At 25.7% G+C, this 13292-nt stretch overlaps 1 protein-coding gene across 2 annotated transcripts in view; it reads right to left on the reverse strand.

Moving 5' to 3' along the window:
• Window positions 1-13292, reverse strand: part of LOC107164537 (TBC1 domain family member 20) — a 28368-nt gene continuing 15076 nt past the window's right edge. Inside the window, exons 1-8 of one of the 2 annotated variants that reach the window (XM_015512394.2) lie at window positions 12427-12661; window positions 12051-12343; window positions 6131-6256; window positions 4899-5140; window positions 4374-4567; window positions 764-980; window positions 589-698; window positions 1-519 (exon numbers count right to left, since the gene is read on the reverse strand). In XM_015512394.2, coding sequence (XP_015367880.1) covers window positions 315-519; window positions 589-698; window positions 764-980; window positions 4374-4567; window positions 4899-5140; window positions 6131-6256; window positions 12051-12123 — 1167 coding nt within the window. In that variant the 5' untranslated portion in view covers window positions 12124-12343; window positions 12427-12661 and the 3' untranslated portion in view covers window positions 1-314. Of the gene's footprint in view, window positions 520-588; window positions 699-763; window positions 981-4373; window positions 4568-4898; window positions 5141-6130; window positions 6257-12050; window positions 12344-12426; window positions 12662-13292 lie in introns of those variants that run through there. The other variant, XM_015512396.2, reaches the window with a different exon arrangement.

Consider the following 13292-nt stretch of genomic DNA (forward strand, 5'->3'; position numbering starts at 1 on the left):
TTTGATTCATAAAATATATATATATAAAAAAAATCAACAATAGAATCAAAGTATTCACAGTTAAATTTTACATCTAAAGAGTAGTACAAAACAGTTGTAATATTTAAATAATAGAATTATTTGGCTAAATTAAACAAGGTGAACTAAATAGTTAAGGATAAGAAAAAAAATGTAAATAATTGATTCTTGCAATATTAAGAAGTAAAAAAGATTTAATACATATCCTTAAATGTATTGTAAGATATCAGTCAATTTGATCCCCTGTGTATAGCACAAATAATAATAATTGGAATATATGAAGCAATTTTTCATTTTTAATTGTTGTTGGATTTCAAAACCGCCCAAAGTCCGGCAGCTAAACTAAATCCGAAGAACAACAAGCCAAATCTCATTCTAGGTCTAACCCATATGGGTACGTATCGGAAAGCTTTGTTAAAAACTGGCTGTTCTTGATTTGCAAATTTCTTGTCTTTTTTCCGCATTGCATTTTCTTTTCGTTGATCATTTAGTAACTTAGCTCTGAAATAATTATGATAACTTTTTGATATGCATACAAATTTATTAAGAGTTATAAAACTATTTTCTTACTCTAAAATTACTCTATTGTCAACTTCTTCTTTTATGTTTGAAATATCAAATTCTTTGTACATTTGTGTAGCTTTATCCAATATTAATTCAAAATTTAGGCTTTCTGGAATCTGTTGTACAAAAATAAATGTGTTATAATTATGCAAGTGCATGAAAAAAGTCTTTTATTTAATACCTTTGATAACACCATGTGAACACAAGCCATGTCACACTCAGTATTTAAGACTTCATCACGCCTGGAACTTATTAACTGCGCTATAACATACAAGATGATTTCTTTTGGTGATGCTAGGAAGTAATCGAATAATCTTACTACTTTCGAGTGTTGATCTAAGCTGTGGCTAAACCATGATATCAACCACGGCAGAGCAAATATAGTACCAATACCAGACCTAAAAGTATAATTATAAATGGTTTTTAAAATGATAAATAATAACAGATATATCATCTAAATTATATCTATGTATACCTATATTTTTATACATAATATATAAAAATTTATAAATGGGCTGAACTCTGACATATCTATGAGTAGGAGTTCTCTAAAAAAGGAATTTTAGAAATTCAACCCCTGAAGAGGAAAATAAAGGGTCATAAAAATACAAAGTAGTGCTATCTGTCTAGCAAAATACATTTAAATATACACTAGTGGCACCATCCTTCTAGTAAAATAATATTCAATTCTCAAATTTTAATGCATTTGCTTAATTTTAAATTGTTTCATTTAAATTAGTTGTTCTCAACATTTTGACACTACTGACCAATAAGAGAACTTTCGATATGTCACAGACCTCCATTAATTTTAGAACTTATTTTATCTCATAAACAAGAATTAATTTTTTTAAATATTAACCAGATATAATAAATGTTAGCACAAAAAGCATTTAATTTACGAATGGTAGGAATGTGACATATATATATATTTTTTTTCAGATAAAAATTCTTGTATGGGTAACTCCCGATGAAACAGTTAGTACAATCATATAAATATATGAAAAAAAAGCGGGTAAGTCGTGTTTCTATCCAACAAATATCGATATTTATAGAAAAAACAAAAACTAAAAAAGTTGAAAAATTAAACTGTCAGTAAACAGCTCAAAATATTTAATTTAATTTAATCAAATATAGAAAATGCCTATATAAACATTCAGTCAATATTTCAAGTATCTGCGGTCATTTGTTTTAGAGTTACACCAAAATGAGGAAATCGCTAAAAGTGAAAATCCAATGTTGTAAAAATTTAAATTTCAAATGCTCATGAAAATTTAATTTGAATTTCCGGTGGAATTTTTATTTGTGATAAAGATTGAAAAACTTGTAAGGAATCTTGTATTAAATTTTTAAATCTTAGATTTAAAAAGAAAATTTTTTATGAATTTCTAGCTTAAAATAATTTGTGAATTTTCGTGATTTTTACGTATTTTGTCAAAATTCAAACTTTAAATGCTTATAAAACATTGTGACTATGAATTTCTTTTATTTTTCAACTGCTATTGTAACAATATGTTAAGAGCCTTGTATTAAATTTTCAAGCTTTTCTGCCTAACAAATACATTTTTATCGATATTAATTTTAAAAAAAGCGGGTAAGTCGTGTATGTCGCTCTGCTGTACAGTAGGTTACAAGTGGGTTACTGTAATGGATGGAATTAAATTTGAATCCAATGATATTATATCATTGTATACGAAAAACGATTCTGAGCGAAGACGGTTTATCTGTCTAGGATATATTATAGATTATTAAAAATTTTCAAATCTTAGTTTTAAAAAGAAAAATTTTTATGAATTTCTAGTTTGAAATAATTTGCGAATTTTCGTGATTTTTACATATGTTGTCAAAATTCAAACTTTGAATGCTTGTAAAAAAAAATTGTGACTACGCATTTCTTTTATTTTTCAATTTTTATTGTAAAAATATATTATGAGCCTTGTATTAAATTTTCAAATCTTAGATATAAAAAGAAATTTTTTTATGAATTTCTAGCTTAAAATAATTTCTGTATTTTCGTGATTTTTACATAATATGTTGTCAAAACTCAAACTTTGAATGCTTAAAAAAAATATTGTGACTATGTATTCCTTTTATTTTGCAACTGCTATTGTAAAAATATGTTAGGAGCCTTGTATTAAATTTTCAAATCTTAGAATTAAAAAGGAAAACTTTTATGAATTTCTATCTAAGATAACTTGAATATTGCCGTAATTTTAAAGTATTTAGTCAAAATTTGAAATTTAAATGCTTATAAAAAAAAATTGTGACTATATATTTCTTTTATTTTTCAATTGCTATTGTAAAAATATATAATGAGCCTTGTATTAAATTTTCAAATCTAAGATATAAAAGGAAAATTTTTTATGAATTTCTAGCATAAAATAATTTACGAATTTTCGTGGTTTTTACATAATATGTTATAAAAATTCAAACTTTGAATGCTTATAAAAAAAAAAATGTGACCATGTATTTCTTTTGTTTTTCAACTTCTATTGTAAAAATATGTTAGGAGCCTTGTATTAAATTTTCAAATCTTAGAATTAAAAAGGAAAACTTTTATGAATTTATATCTAAGATAATTTGAACATTGCCGTAATTTTTACGTATTTAGTCAAAATTTGAACTTTAAATACTTATAAAAAAAAATTGTGCCTACGAATTTTTAATATTTTTTAACTTCTATTGTTACAATGTGTTAGAAGCCTTGTATTAAATTTTCAAGCTTTTCTACTGAACAAATACATTTTTATCGATATTTATAGAAAAAAAAACTAATAAAGTTGAAAAATTAAAATGTCAGTAAACAGCTCAAAACAAATCTAAATATTTTGAAAATTTTATCAAATATATAAAACGCCTATATAAACATTCAGTCAAAATTTCAAGTATCTGTGGTAATTTGTTTTAGAGTTACACCAAAATAAGGAAATCGCTAAAAGTGAAAATCCAATGTTGTAAAAATTTAAATTTCAAATGCTCATAAATATTTAATTTGAATTTCAGGTGGAATTTTTATTTGTGATAAATATTGAAAAACTTGTAAGGAATCTTGTATTAAATTTTTAAATCTTAGATTTAAAAAGAAAATTTTTTATGAATTTCTAGCTTAAAATAATTTGTGAATTTTCGTGATTTTTACGTATTTTGTCAAAATTCAAACTTTGAATGCTTATAAAAAAAAATTGTGACTATGAATTTATTTTATTTTTCAACTGCTATTGTAACAATATGTTAAGAGCCTTGTATTAAATTTTCAAGCTTTTCTGCCTAACAAATAAATTTTTATCGATATTAATTTAAAAAAAACTAATAATGATCGAAAATTTGAAATGCCTATGAATAGTTCAACTTAAGTCAAAATTTTTTGAAAATTGCTTGGTGGATAGAATATACTTATATAAACATTAGGTAAAAATTTCATGTATCTATGGTCATTTGTTTTAAAGTTACATCAAAAACCAAAATCGATTTTGTCGAAAAATGAGTGTGCGTAAAATTTCCCGTTTTCCCCTTAATTTTTAGTTTGTTTTTCTCAATTATTTAGAAAAGTATTAAGAATTTTTTACTTTTGACCCCCCAAAGTACCAACTAGATTCACTTTCTGATCGAACGAGGTACTGAAGTCAAAAATCGAAGCATTTTTACTGCCCCAAAACGTGATGACAGACACAAAAAAAAACACACACACATCATGGTAAAATCAATACATTCATCGCTCCGCTCAGAATCTAAAATGAACCTATCTAAAGCTTAAGTTTATTAAAATGGTTCTTAATAACTGTATTAATTCTAACTTTTCAATAAATTCTTCCAATTCTGGATCAAGCTTTTTAACCAATGGAAAAACATGCAATAATAGATATGATGTTTCCTCCATGGTTGGCTTTAGAAATTCTTTGAGATGATGTAATGATAGATGCTTCATTATACTGTATGCTTCTTTTTGTCCAACTTCTATAAGAAAAGTGACAGCGACATCATGATAACCCTGCAATAATAATCAAATAATATTTGTTATAATAATAAATATTGTACACAAAAAAAATCTTAAATCCATAGTAAATTAAACAAAATTATTTTAGTACTTATTGAAAAATTAGAAATTTAATCTGATATAAGTTAAAGACTTTGTAACATTTTGAATTATTATTGCTATCATTAACCATGTTTTTATCAAAATATTCTAAAACAAAAACAAATAAATTGAAATATGATCTGATTAAAATCAATGCAAAATTTAAAAGTATTTGACAATTCATGTAGATATTCAATAAGTACTCAATACTAGAGAGTCTTGATAATTGGAGTAAATTAATTACTTGGTAATATTTTAGGTCTGGATAATCTTTAATTACACTCAAGATAATTGCTATTAATTCTTTTTGCAATATACCAATTTTCTCATATGATATACCAGGCGGAAATCTTTTTAAGCACCTCCTCACATCCATATCAACTTGATGGTATTCAGGATGTTCCTTAATAATTTCCAATGGATATATCTGTTCATCATTATTCGGTAAATTTAATAACAGCTTCCATGCTTCTGAACGTACTAAACCTGTTTTTTTTTTTTTAAACCAACCATATTATTTAAACTCACAGAAAAACTTATAGAATTTACACTAATAACAATGTTATTCAATACATAAAAACTAATACATGTTTTAGAATTTTGTACAGTGTACAAGTTTGTTGTACCATATTAATGATTAGAGATTGGAGTTTGTAACAAATCCAATTCTGCATATTTTATAGATTTTTATTGCATATAAATCCGAGCCCTAGGTTATTATTTAAAAAAAGTAATTCTTCAAGATTGTATTTAATATATTTCTCAGAAGATAAAATCAATTCTTTTAGGTTTTATTTTTCAAGCTTGATTAAGTCTGAATGTGCTATTATTAGTATCTCAAGATTTCACTAATTAATGCAAAATTCATTATTTTATATAATTGACTAAAAACAACTTATTTAACTAATGCGCCCACATTAAACAATAACTAAATGTGCTTAAACATATATTGTTCTTAACATTCATGATTAAAATTAATAACATCATGAAATAACTGATATCCTAAAATAATAAATGATAAATCTATGCACACCTGTTTCATATTGTATATTTTCTTATAGAATTATACATATATTATTATTTATTATTAATTATTTAATTATTTTCTTCTAGTTTATGTTGATAAATTTAATACTGCATTATTTTTTTAAAGTTAAAAACATTCCATGGAATTTTATTATGCTAATTATAGATGATAAATCAGAGTTTAGCTACAACTTATTAGTTAGGCATGGATTAATGTAAATGGCAACACTAGATACAAACCTTAAAGTATTTTAAACGTTCTACTTAATTAATATATTATAGTATGCTTTATATATTGTTTAGTACCAATAGTACCTAATTTTTCAGTATCTACAATAATAATTTTAAAATCACATTTAAAAATAATATATTTGTTAGTTTACTTATTGTACCCTTTAAAAAGTTTATGACTATTTTTGTGTGAAAGTTATGTATAAATCATTTACTTACTTATCACCAATCCTCCTTCACTAATCGCTAGATTTCTTAGACGATCTATATCTTGGTTTGTACTTTGCAATATTTTATTCAGTTCATCTACTTTGTCTTTATAGTTCTCAGGAACTTCGTTCATAACTGTAAATTACAATTACAATCAATTATTAATACAATTTTAAATATTTTAAGTATGAAATAGGAGTGACTTGTATATTTCAATAAATTATTGGGTGAGAGGAATAGGGTTATATATATATATATATATATATATATATATATATATATATATATATATTAGCCTATCATGTACTTTATATAATATTATATACACAATTTGAAACCAATTACCTAATTTAATATAAAATTAATGACAACTAAAATGAAAAGTACATTTTGAAATGATAGCAGTTATTAAAATAACAACTTATTATTCAACTGCACTGACGTCCATGCGTGCGCAAAATCTATAACACTTATAGCGATTCTATAGGGGTCCATTAGTACTACTCGGCCGAGGTCCAAAACATCTGCATATCTGGTTGCCGCATTTTTCTATAGAATATTTAATCTGTGATTATATGGAGTACCAGTCAGGGAAACTTCTCCTTAAATTTTAAGTTGTAACTAAATATCTGAATTATCATTTATAAATAGCACAATCAAATTATTTAGAATATTTTTAGCTTTGACAAAATAATGTAGCATCAACTTTTATAAATAAATGCCAAAAGAAAATAATTAAAAGACAAATAATATTTCATGTTATTATACGATTTTGTCAAACAGATGTGCATAGATTTACCATTAACTATTTTAGGATTTAAGTAATTCATCATATTATTAATTTTATTCATGAATGTTCAGAATAATTTGTTTTTAAGCACATTAAATCCTTGTTTGTTTAAAGTAACTGTATTAGTTAGATAAGTTGTTTATATTTACTAATGTAAGCTTCAACAACAATAATTATTTACATTTAGGCTTTATAAAACTTAAAATAGAAAACCTAGAACATTTAATTTCATCTTTTGAGAAAAATATGTTGACTATTTTTGATATCTTGAAGGATTATATTATAATCATAGTGATAACTAAACAATGATAAAAAATAAAATTCCATAAGTGTAAACAATTATACTGAATGACTTCTCTAAAAGCCTTGAAGAACGGTTTAATTTAATTGAAGACAAAAATAGAAAATAATTTTGAAGATACTTCCCAAACAACTTAATTGCTGTAATGTTGTGACACACAATAAATATCAAAATGAAAGTTGGGCCAAAAAGGCTGATGGGGGTGATTAAAGAGAGAATATTAAAACAAGAATTCAGTTTAACAATAAACACTTGATTATTAATTAGAATGCATGTTCACTAAATACATATTATACATGTTTTTTTTGCATACAACTAGTGGCGGATTTAAGCAGGGTGGCAGAGAGGCCTGGCCTCCCCCCCTTGACCCATAAGATGTATAAGAATATAACTTTGACGTAAAACTTATAATCACGATTCACAAAAAAATTAGGTTTCTGATTTTGTTTTGATACTTAATATTTAATTATATTATAATTTATATTTATAAGTCAACCATGAAAGCTGCTATAATGTAACGTCTTATCTTGTAGTGATGTAAAAAAATATCCCTCCCCCCAACAAAAAAAACAAAATCCTAGGTCTGCAACTGCATACAACTATCATATATGTTAAAAGAACTCACATTAAATGTTTTTTTTTTTTTTTTAAACATAGTGTTTATAGGAACTATTTGATAATTTTGCCAGGTATGTTCCAATTTTCCAAATGAGTAATATTATGGTTTATACTTAATTGTTAACTTAAAAATTAAGTAAAACATGCAACAATTCAATAACATAATGTGGACATCTAGTTTGCATTAAAAAATCCTTGTATGGACAACATGATTAAAGATAAAATAATAAGATTATTTCATACACCTGGATATCATAACAAAATAGTAAAACATTCTTTGTTTTGTAATCACAAATTGAAATATTTACCATTGAAGGATTCAGAACATTTATTTTATTAAGAATACTAAAAGTAGGTATTCAAATATTATTTTGTGTTCGATTTCAATTTTTCTAATTATTATGAATTTATTTTTTTTTTAAATATCTTATTCAATATTTTATATGACTTATTTAAAATAGGTAAGTAACATATTTATTTAAGTTGCAATTTGTTTATAAGTTAACTATAATTGTTTTTAAAATTATGTTTATGTCAAAGATTGTTAAATTTATTCAAATAACAGTAAACAACTCTCTTAAACTAATTTAACATGTTTACTGCTTGAAAAGGTATGAGAGGAATACTTGTTAACTGTTTAAAGTTAAGTATCAACTGTTAAGTGTATTAAATAATATGTAATAAGATGCCTATCAATATAATTATTTTGTACATATTGTTATTTGTCAATGTATAGCAGTTTATACATAAAAACCTACTAAATATTTTTTTATGTAAACCTTTTAGAAATATCTGTTTCATATTGTTCCTTATCATATAATTCGTTCAATTCAATCAAATCTCTTATTAGATACTAGCAACTCTATAAATATAGTGAATAGTATTATATAACTTGCCACGAGACATTTACTCAACTTTCAGTTAACAAATAATTTATAGCAAATATTTATTTAACAGAAATGGAATTAACTAGGTCCATGACCCATCCAATCATGAAAAATTATATAATAATAACAAAAAAAAAATAATCTCATGTTTTATTGGATTTATCGATGTGAAACATAGATTACTATGAAAAAAACCAGAAATTAACTTAAAATTTCTAGGGTTTTATTAATGGCATATGCGTCCACATAAATCTTAATTAAACAGAAATACACATAAAAGCAAAAAAAAACATCAAAAATAAAATAACGAAAATAAGCATTTTTTAAAACACTTTCAAATTTCATAATTGAACATATTGTAACAGTGGCGTAGCCAGGGGGGGGTTTTGGGTGTTTAAACCCCCCCCCATTGACTTTCAACATCTAATAAATTATTATATATTTCATTAATTCTAGTACCTACTATCTATGAAAATATATGACATAAAACGTTTCTGAATATTCAGAGAACTCGTCCAGAAACGACAGAAACCTGATTGATATTTGATAATAATAATAATATTATATTTTTAATATTATCTGCACGAGTTTTCAAAAACACTGTGGTTATGACCACGATTAAAGATATTATTTATGGTTATTATCTTTTTCCACATTAAAAAGATTGAAAACATATTTACGAAACACCACATGTGAAAATAGGTTGAATGGTTTAGCAATGATGAATATACATAATGATATAATAATAGACCCTGATGATGTCCTAAATAAATTAGCGACTAAAACAAGAAGAATACGGTTGATGTAAATATTGTAATGTGATTAAAATTTTGTTTGACATTAATAAATAAATGCTTTAATTGAAATTTGAAGTACAATACAATTTGAAATAATTTGTTTTATATATACCTAAACCGTAAACCCCCCCCATTGAAAAATCCTGGCTACGCCACTGTATTGTAACATGATATACTTTTACATAGTACACTGAAAAATGTTATGTAAAATCATAAAAATAAGCAAATGTTTTAAGTTCTAGACCATAATTATAACTTGTAATCACAAAAGTACTAACTAAGTCAAAAAAATTCTGGCTAATCCTGAAAGTTACTAGCATTTTATCGAAAAAATATAAACTTCAAACATAAATTGTAATACCTACATATTATACTCCAGTCCATGGATTACGATAGTCCGACCGTAAACCAACCACAAAAATCTTTATATCGCTGTAAATCAGACCTCCTCCCATATACCAAACCATACTACTGTATACAGGTTGTCAAGTAGTGAGAATGGTGTCCATGGTGGGAGAAAATTTAGCCAGCAAACTTTGTGTGTGTCAGTAATGATGAGCGGTTAACGGGTCGAACTCTATCGTGGGCCGGAGTGTACCATAAGATATTTAAAAACAAAATAACACTTGTCTTTAACTTGTGGAACAAATTTAATAAATATTAACTAATTTTTTTTTTTTTTTTTTGGTTTCTACCTATAAACAATATTGAAACAATATCTTTTACTTTTAACAAAAACAACATTTAATGCAATACCAGTACACATGTTTACACTTTAAAATATCATAATATATTAGATTATAATGTAGATATTTAATTATTATAACATGTATAATATTATAAATATGTAGGTATTTATTTATACTATAATAAGAAAAAGAAAAATGTGTTAGTACTTATCATGTAATGTAATTTGGTTCTAGTTCTAAGCCTTCAATTATTAATTAATTTATCATTATTATTATACTTATGAGTTATGAGTGATATATACAATAACTAGCTGAACAACTTGGCTTCTTCAATGTGGTAATATAGATGTATCTAGATTTGAGTGTAGCACAGTCTTAGTTTTAATTTACCTTAGGACACAGAGAAAAATTTGAGTTGGTGTACCTAGCCTCGTGAAATAATATGACCTAGATGAGCAATTGTAGGTTATGAAATAGATTTATCATTTGGTATATTTTTAAAGCTATCTCCCAAAATGCACTCTACAGAAAAAAAATGGATGTAGTTCACCATAATAATATTAAAAGTACAAATAAAAAAAAAAATGTATTTACTACAAAATGCATTTCAAAATAATATTATACTTTGATTTTACATGCAATTAAAATTTTTTTTAAGTATACGTATAAAGGTATTATGGATTATCCACAAAGCATAATTAAAGTCAAAATAAGTCAAAACCATATACCACTGAGCTGGAACACACAAGCATTAACTTTCAACTTATGATATTTTAGATACATATATGACCTAACCTATTATATATATAATGGATATAAAATATACATGTGACGTTAAAAATAAAGACATTGTATAATACCGAACCTTACATAGGTAGCTAGTGTAATGATAGTTGAACTGAGAAAATTAAGCATATAAGGCAGAAGTAGAGAACCAATGATACGCGTACCAAAGATGACGCATTGGTCAAATTTTAATGGCACGTGAAAAATTAAAGTTATATAAAATTATGCTACCTATCCTATTTATAAAAGTTTGGTTATAACTAAAGACTGTATTTATATGTTTTTACATAACGTCACTAGGTTTATGCAGTCTTAGAGAGTAAAAAATATGGACGATTCGTTCAACTCTAAATGTGTAGAAAAATTTGTTATTGCATATTTGAGAATATTTCATGAGTTATAGAATATTTAACCCATTTGGCATATTATGGAATATTTTGTAAATTGTGAGAAAAAAATTGTATTTATTTTTAATTTAAATATTACGGTACCCAGAAAACATTTTTACCAAAGAAATATTGCCAAAGAAATATTGTTTTTGAGTTTTAATATTATACTGTTATATTTAGGTATATTATATTCTTATTTCTTACTCTATTTTATTTCATTGTTATACGTAACTTTTAATACTTCACTATTTAAAAAAAAATCTAAAAATGCATATTAAAGCATATAATTATGTTAATTAATTAGTTTAGCATATTTTTAAATTTATAAGAGAATATAATGAAAATATTTGAAAGTTTTTTAGAAAATATTAGCATTATATTTACCTAGGTATTTTAAGAGAATATAAATCCAATCTTAAGTTATAACTGTTATAAGAAATTCAAAGAAACAAATTATGGGTTTTGAAAATTATAATATTCCTATGTAAATATTATAATGTTACTACCTATATTAAAACTATAATTATTATGAATTACTATTTAGTATTTACCTACAACTTTGTTTGAGTGAACAATTTTTAAAACCGTGATTGGAAAAATTTTGGATTCTTTTCAAAAAATGTATGCCTCCCCTGATATAAAGCATAAGTCTGATCTCATGGATATACTCACCCTCGTAAAAGTCCACCTTAGAGTAACTGGAATCGGATGAATTGTCATCAGAATCTCCAAGGTCTGTCATCATTGTGGATTTTTGAATAAAAGTTTGAGTGCCAAAATAAGTGTAAGCAGTTAAAAACAACTGAACACTAATGTGGTAGTGCGAAAACTATCACACCTTATTCTTTTAGGTACCTATGTAAGAAAAACTCAAAATCGCTTTGACTCGTTGCAACGACAAATGCAGCCAGAGGTCTGATTCGTTGTTATCCTTTTTCGGTTGAAGCGCAGGTTGCCGGAAACCACTAAAATTAATTGAAATATTATAACGTCTGTACCTATTTGTGTTATTATAATTTTAGCATAAATGCATAATACTAGTTAATACCTAGTAAATAGTTATTAGTTAATATCACGAATATTACTCATTATTATTGCTATGTTTGCGAACGCTCGACGAGATTAAAATATTTTCGTTTTATCATCGTAAATAAATAAATAATAATATGTTACATGTTTATCATTCCCGCGTCCTACCTACCGACCAGCAAACCGACATTCACGACGAATCGTACCGCACGTCACAAATATAGATAAAATTAATATTATCTATATTCTGTGTTATGTGTGCCGCGTGTACACATAACATAGGTATGTCATAAACTCATGATAAACATGTTTGTGACGTAGCACTTTGCCAAAACGACGAGCGGTGAAGTCGTCGACCGCGACGGTTGGCGGCGGCGAACCAATGAGAAACGGTGAAACGCATTCATCACTGTACCGCGACTGTGAAAGAGGGTGGATGCGCTATCTGTTTCAAAACCGGTATTATTGTTGACATACCTATTTCATTTTTAATGCTACACAACACGGCGGACTCGGCAGTCAGCGCATTGGTACTATAATGACTATAATACGAATAATACGATCCAATTATCTACTAGGCATTGTTTAATATTGAGAAACGATTTAGATATACATACAATGCAGTATTGTCTATTTACATCGATGTTATTCAGTATTATATTGTAATCTAGAATTGAGATTATCAGTAGAATTTGCTATTTTTTTTCTTACAATCTAATAATTGGTTGTATATTATAATGTCATAATATAAATGTTTATGAGTTATGACAATAATATAATATTACTACATCAGTATACGAGTACCTATCCTATATATATATACCTATATAATAAGCGTGTGTTAAGGTACCTACGAAAAATTGTACAATGTACATTGCTTTGTAA

Source organism: Diuraphis noxia, unplaced genomic scaffold, assembly GCF_037042655.1.
Source record: "Diuraphis noxia isolate RWA-SAM2 unplaced genomic scaffold, SU_Dnox_SAM2 contig0006, whole genome shotgun sequence".
Taxonomy (NCBI): Eukaryota; Metazoa; Arthropoda; class Insecta; order Hemiptera; family Aphididae; genus Diuraphis; species Diuraphis noxia.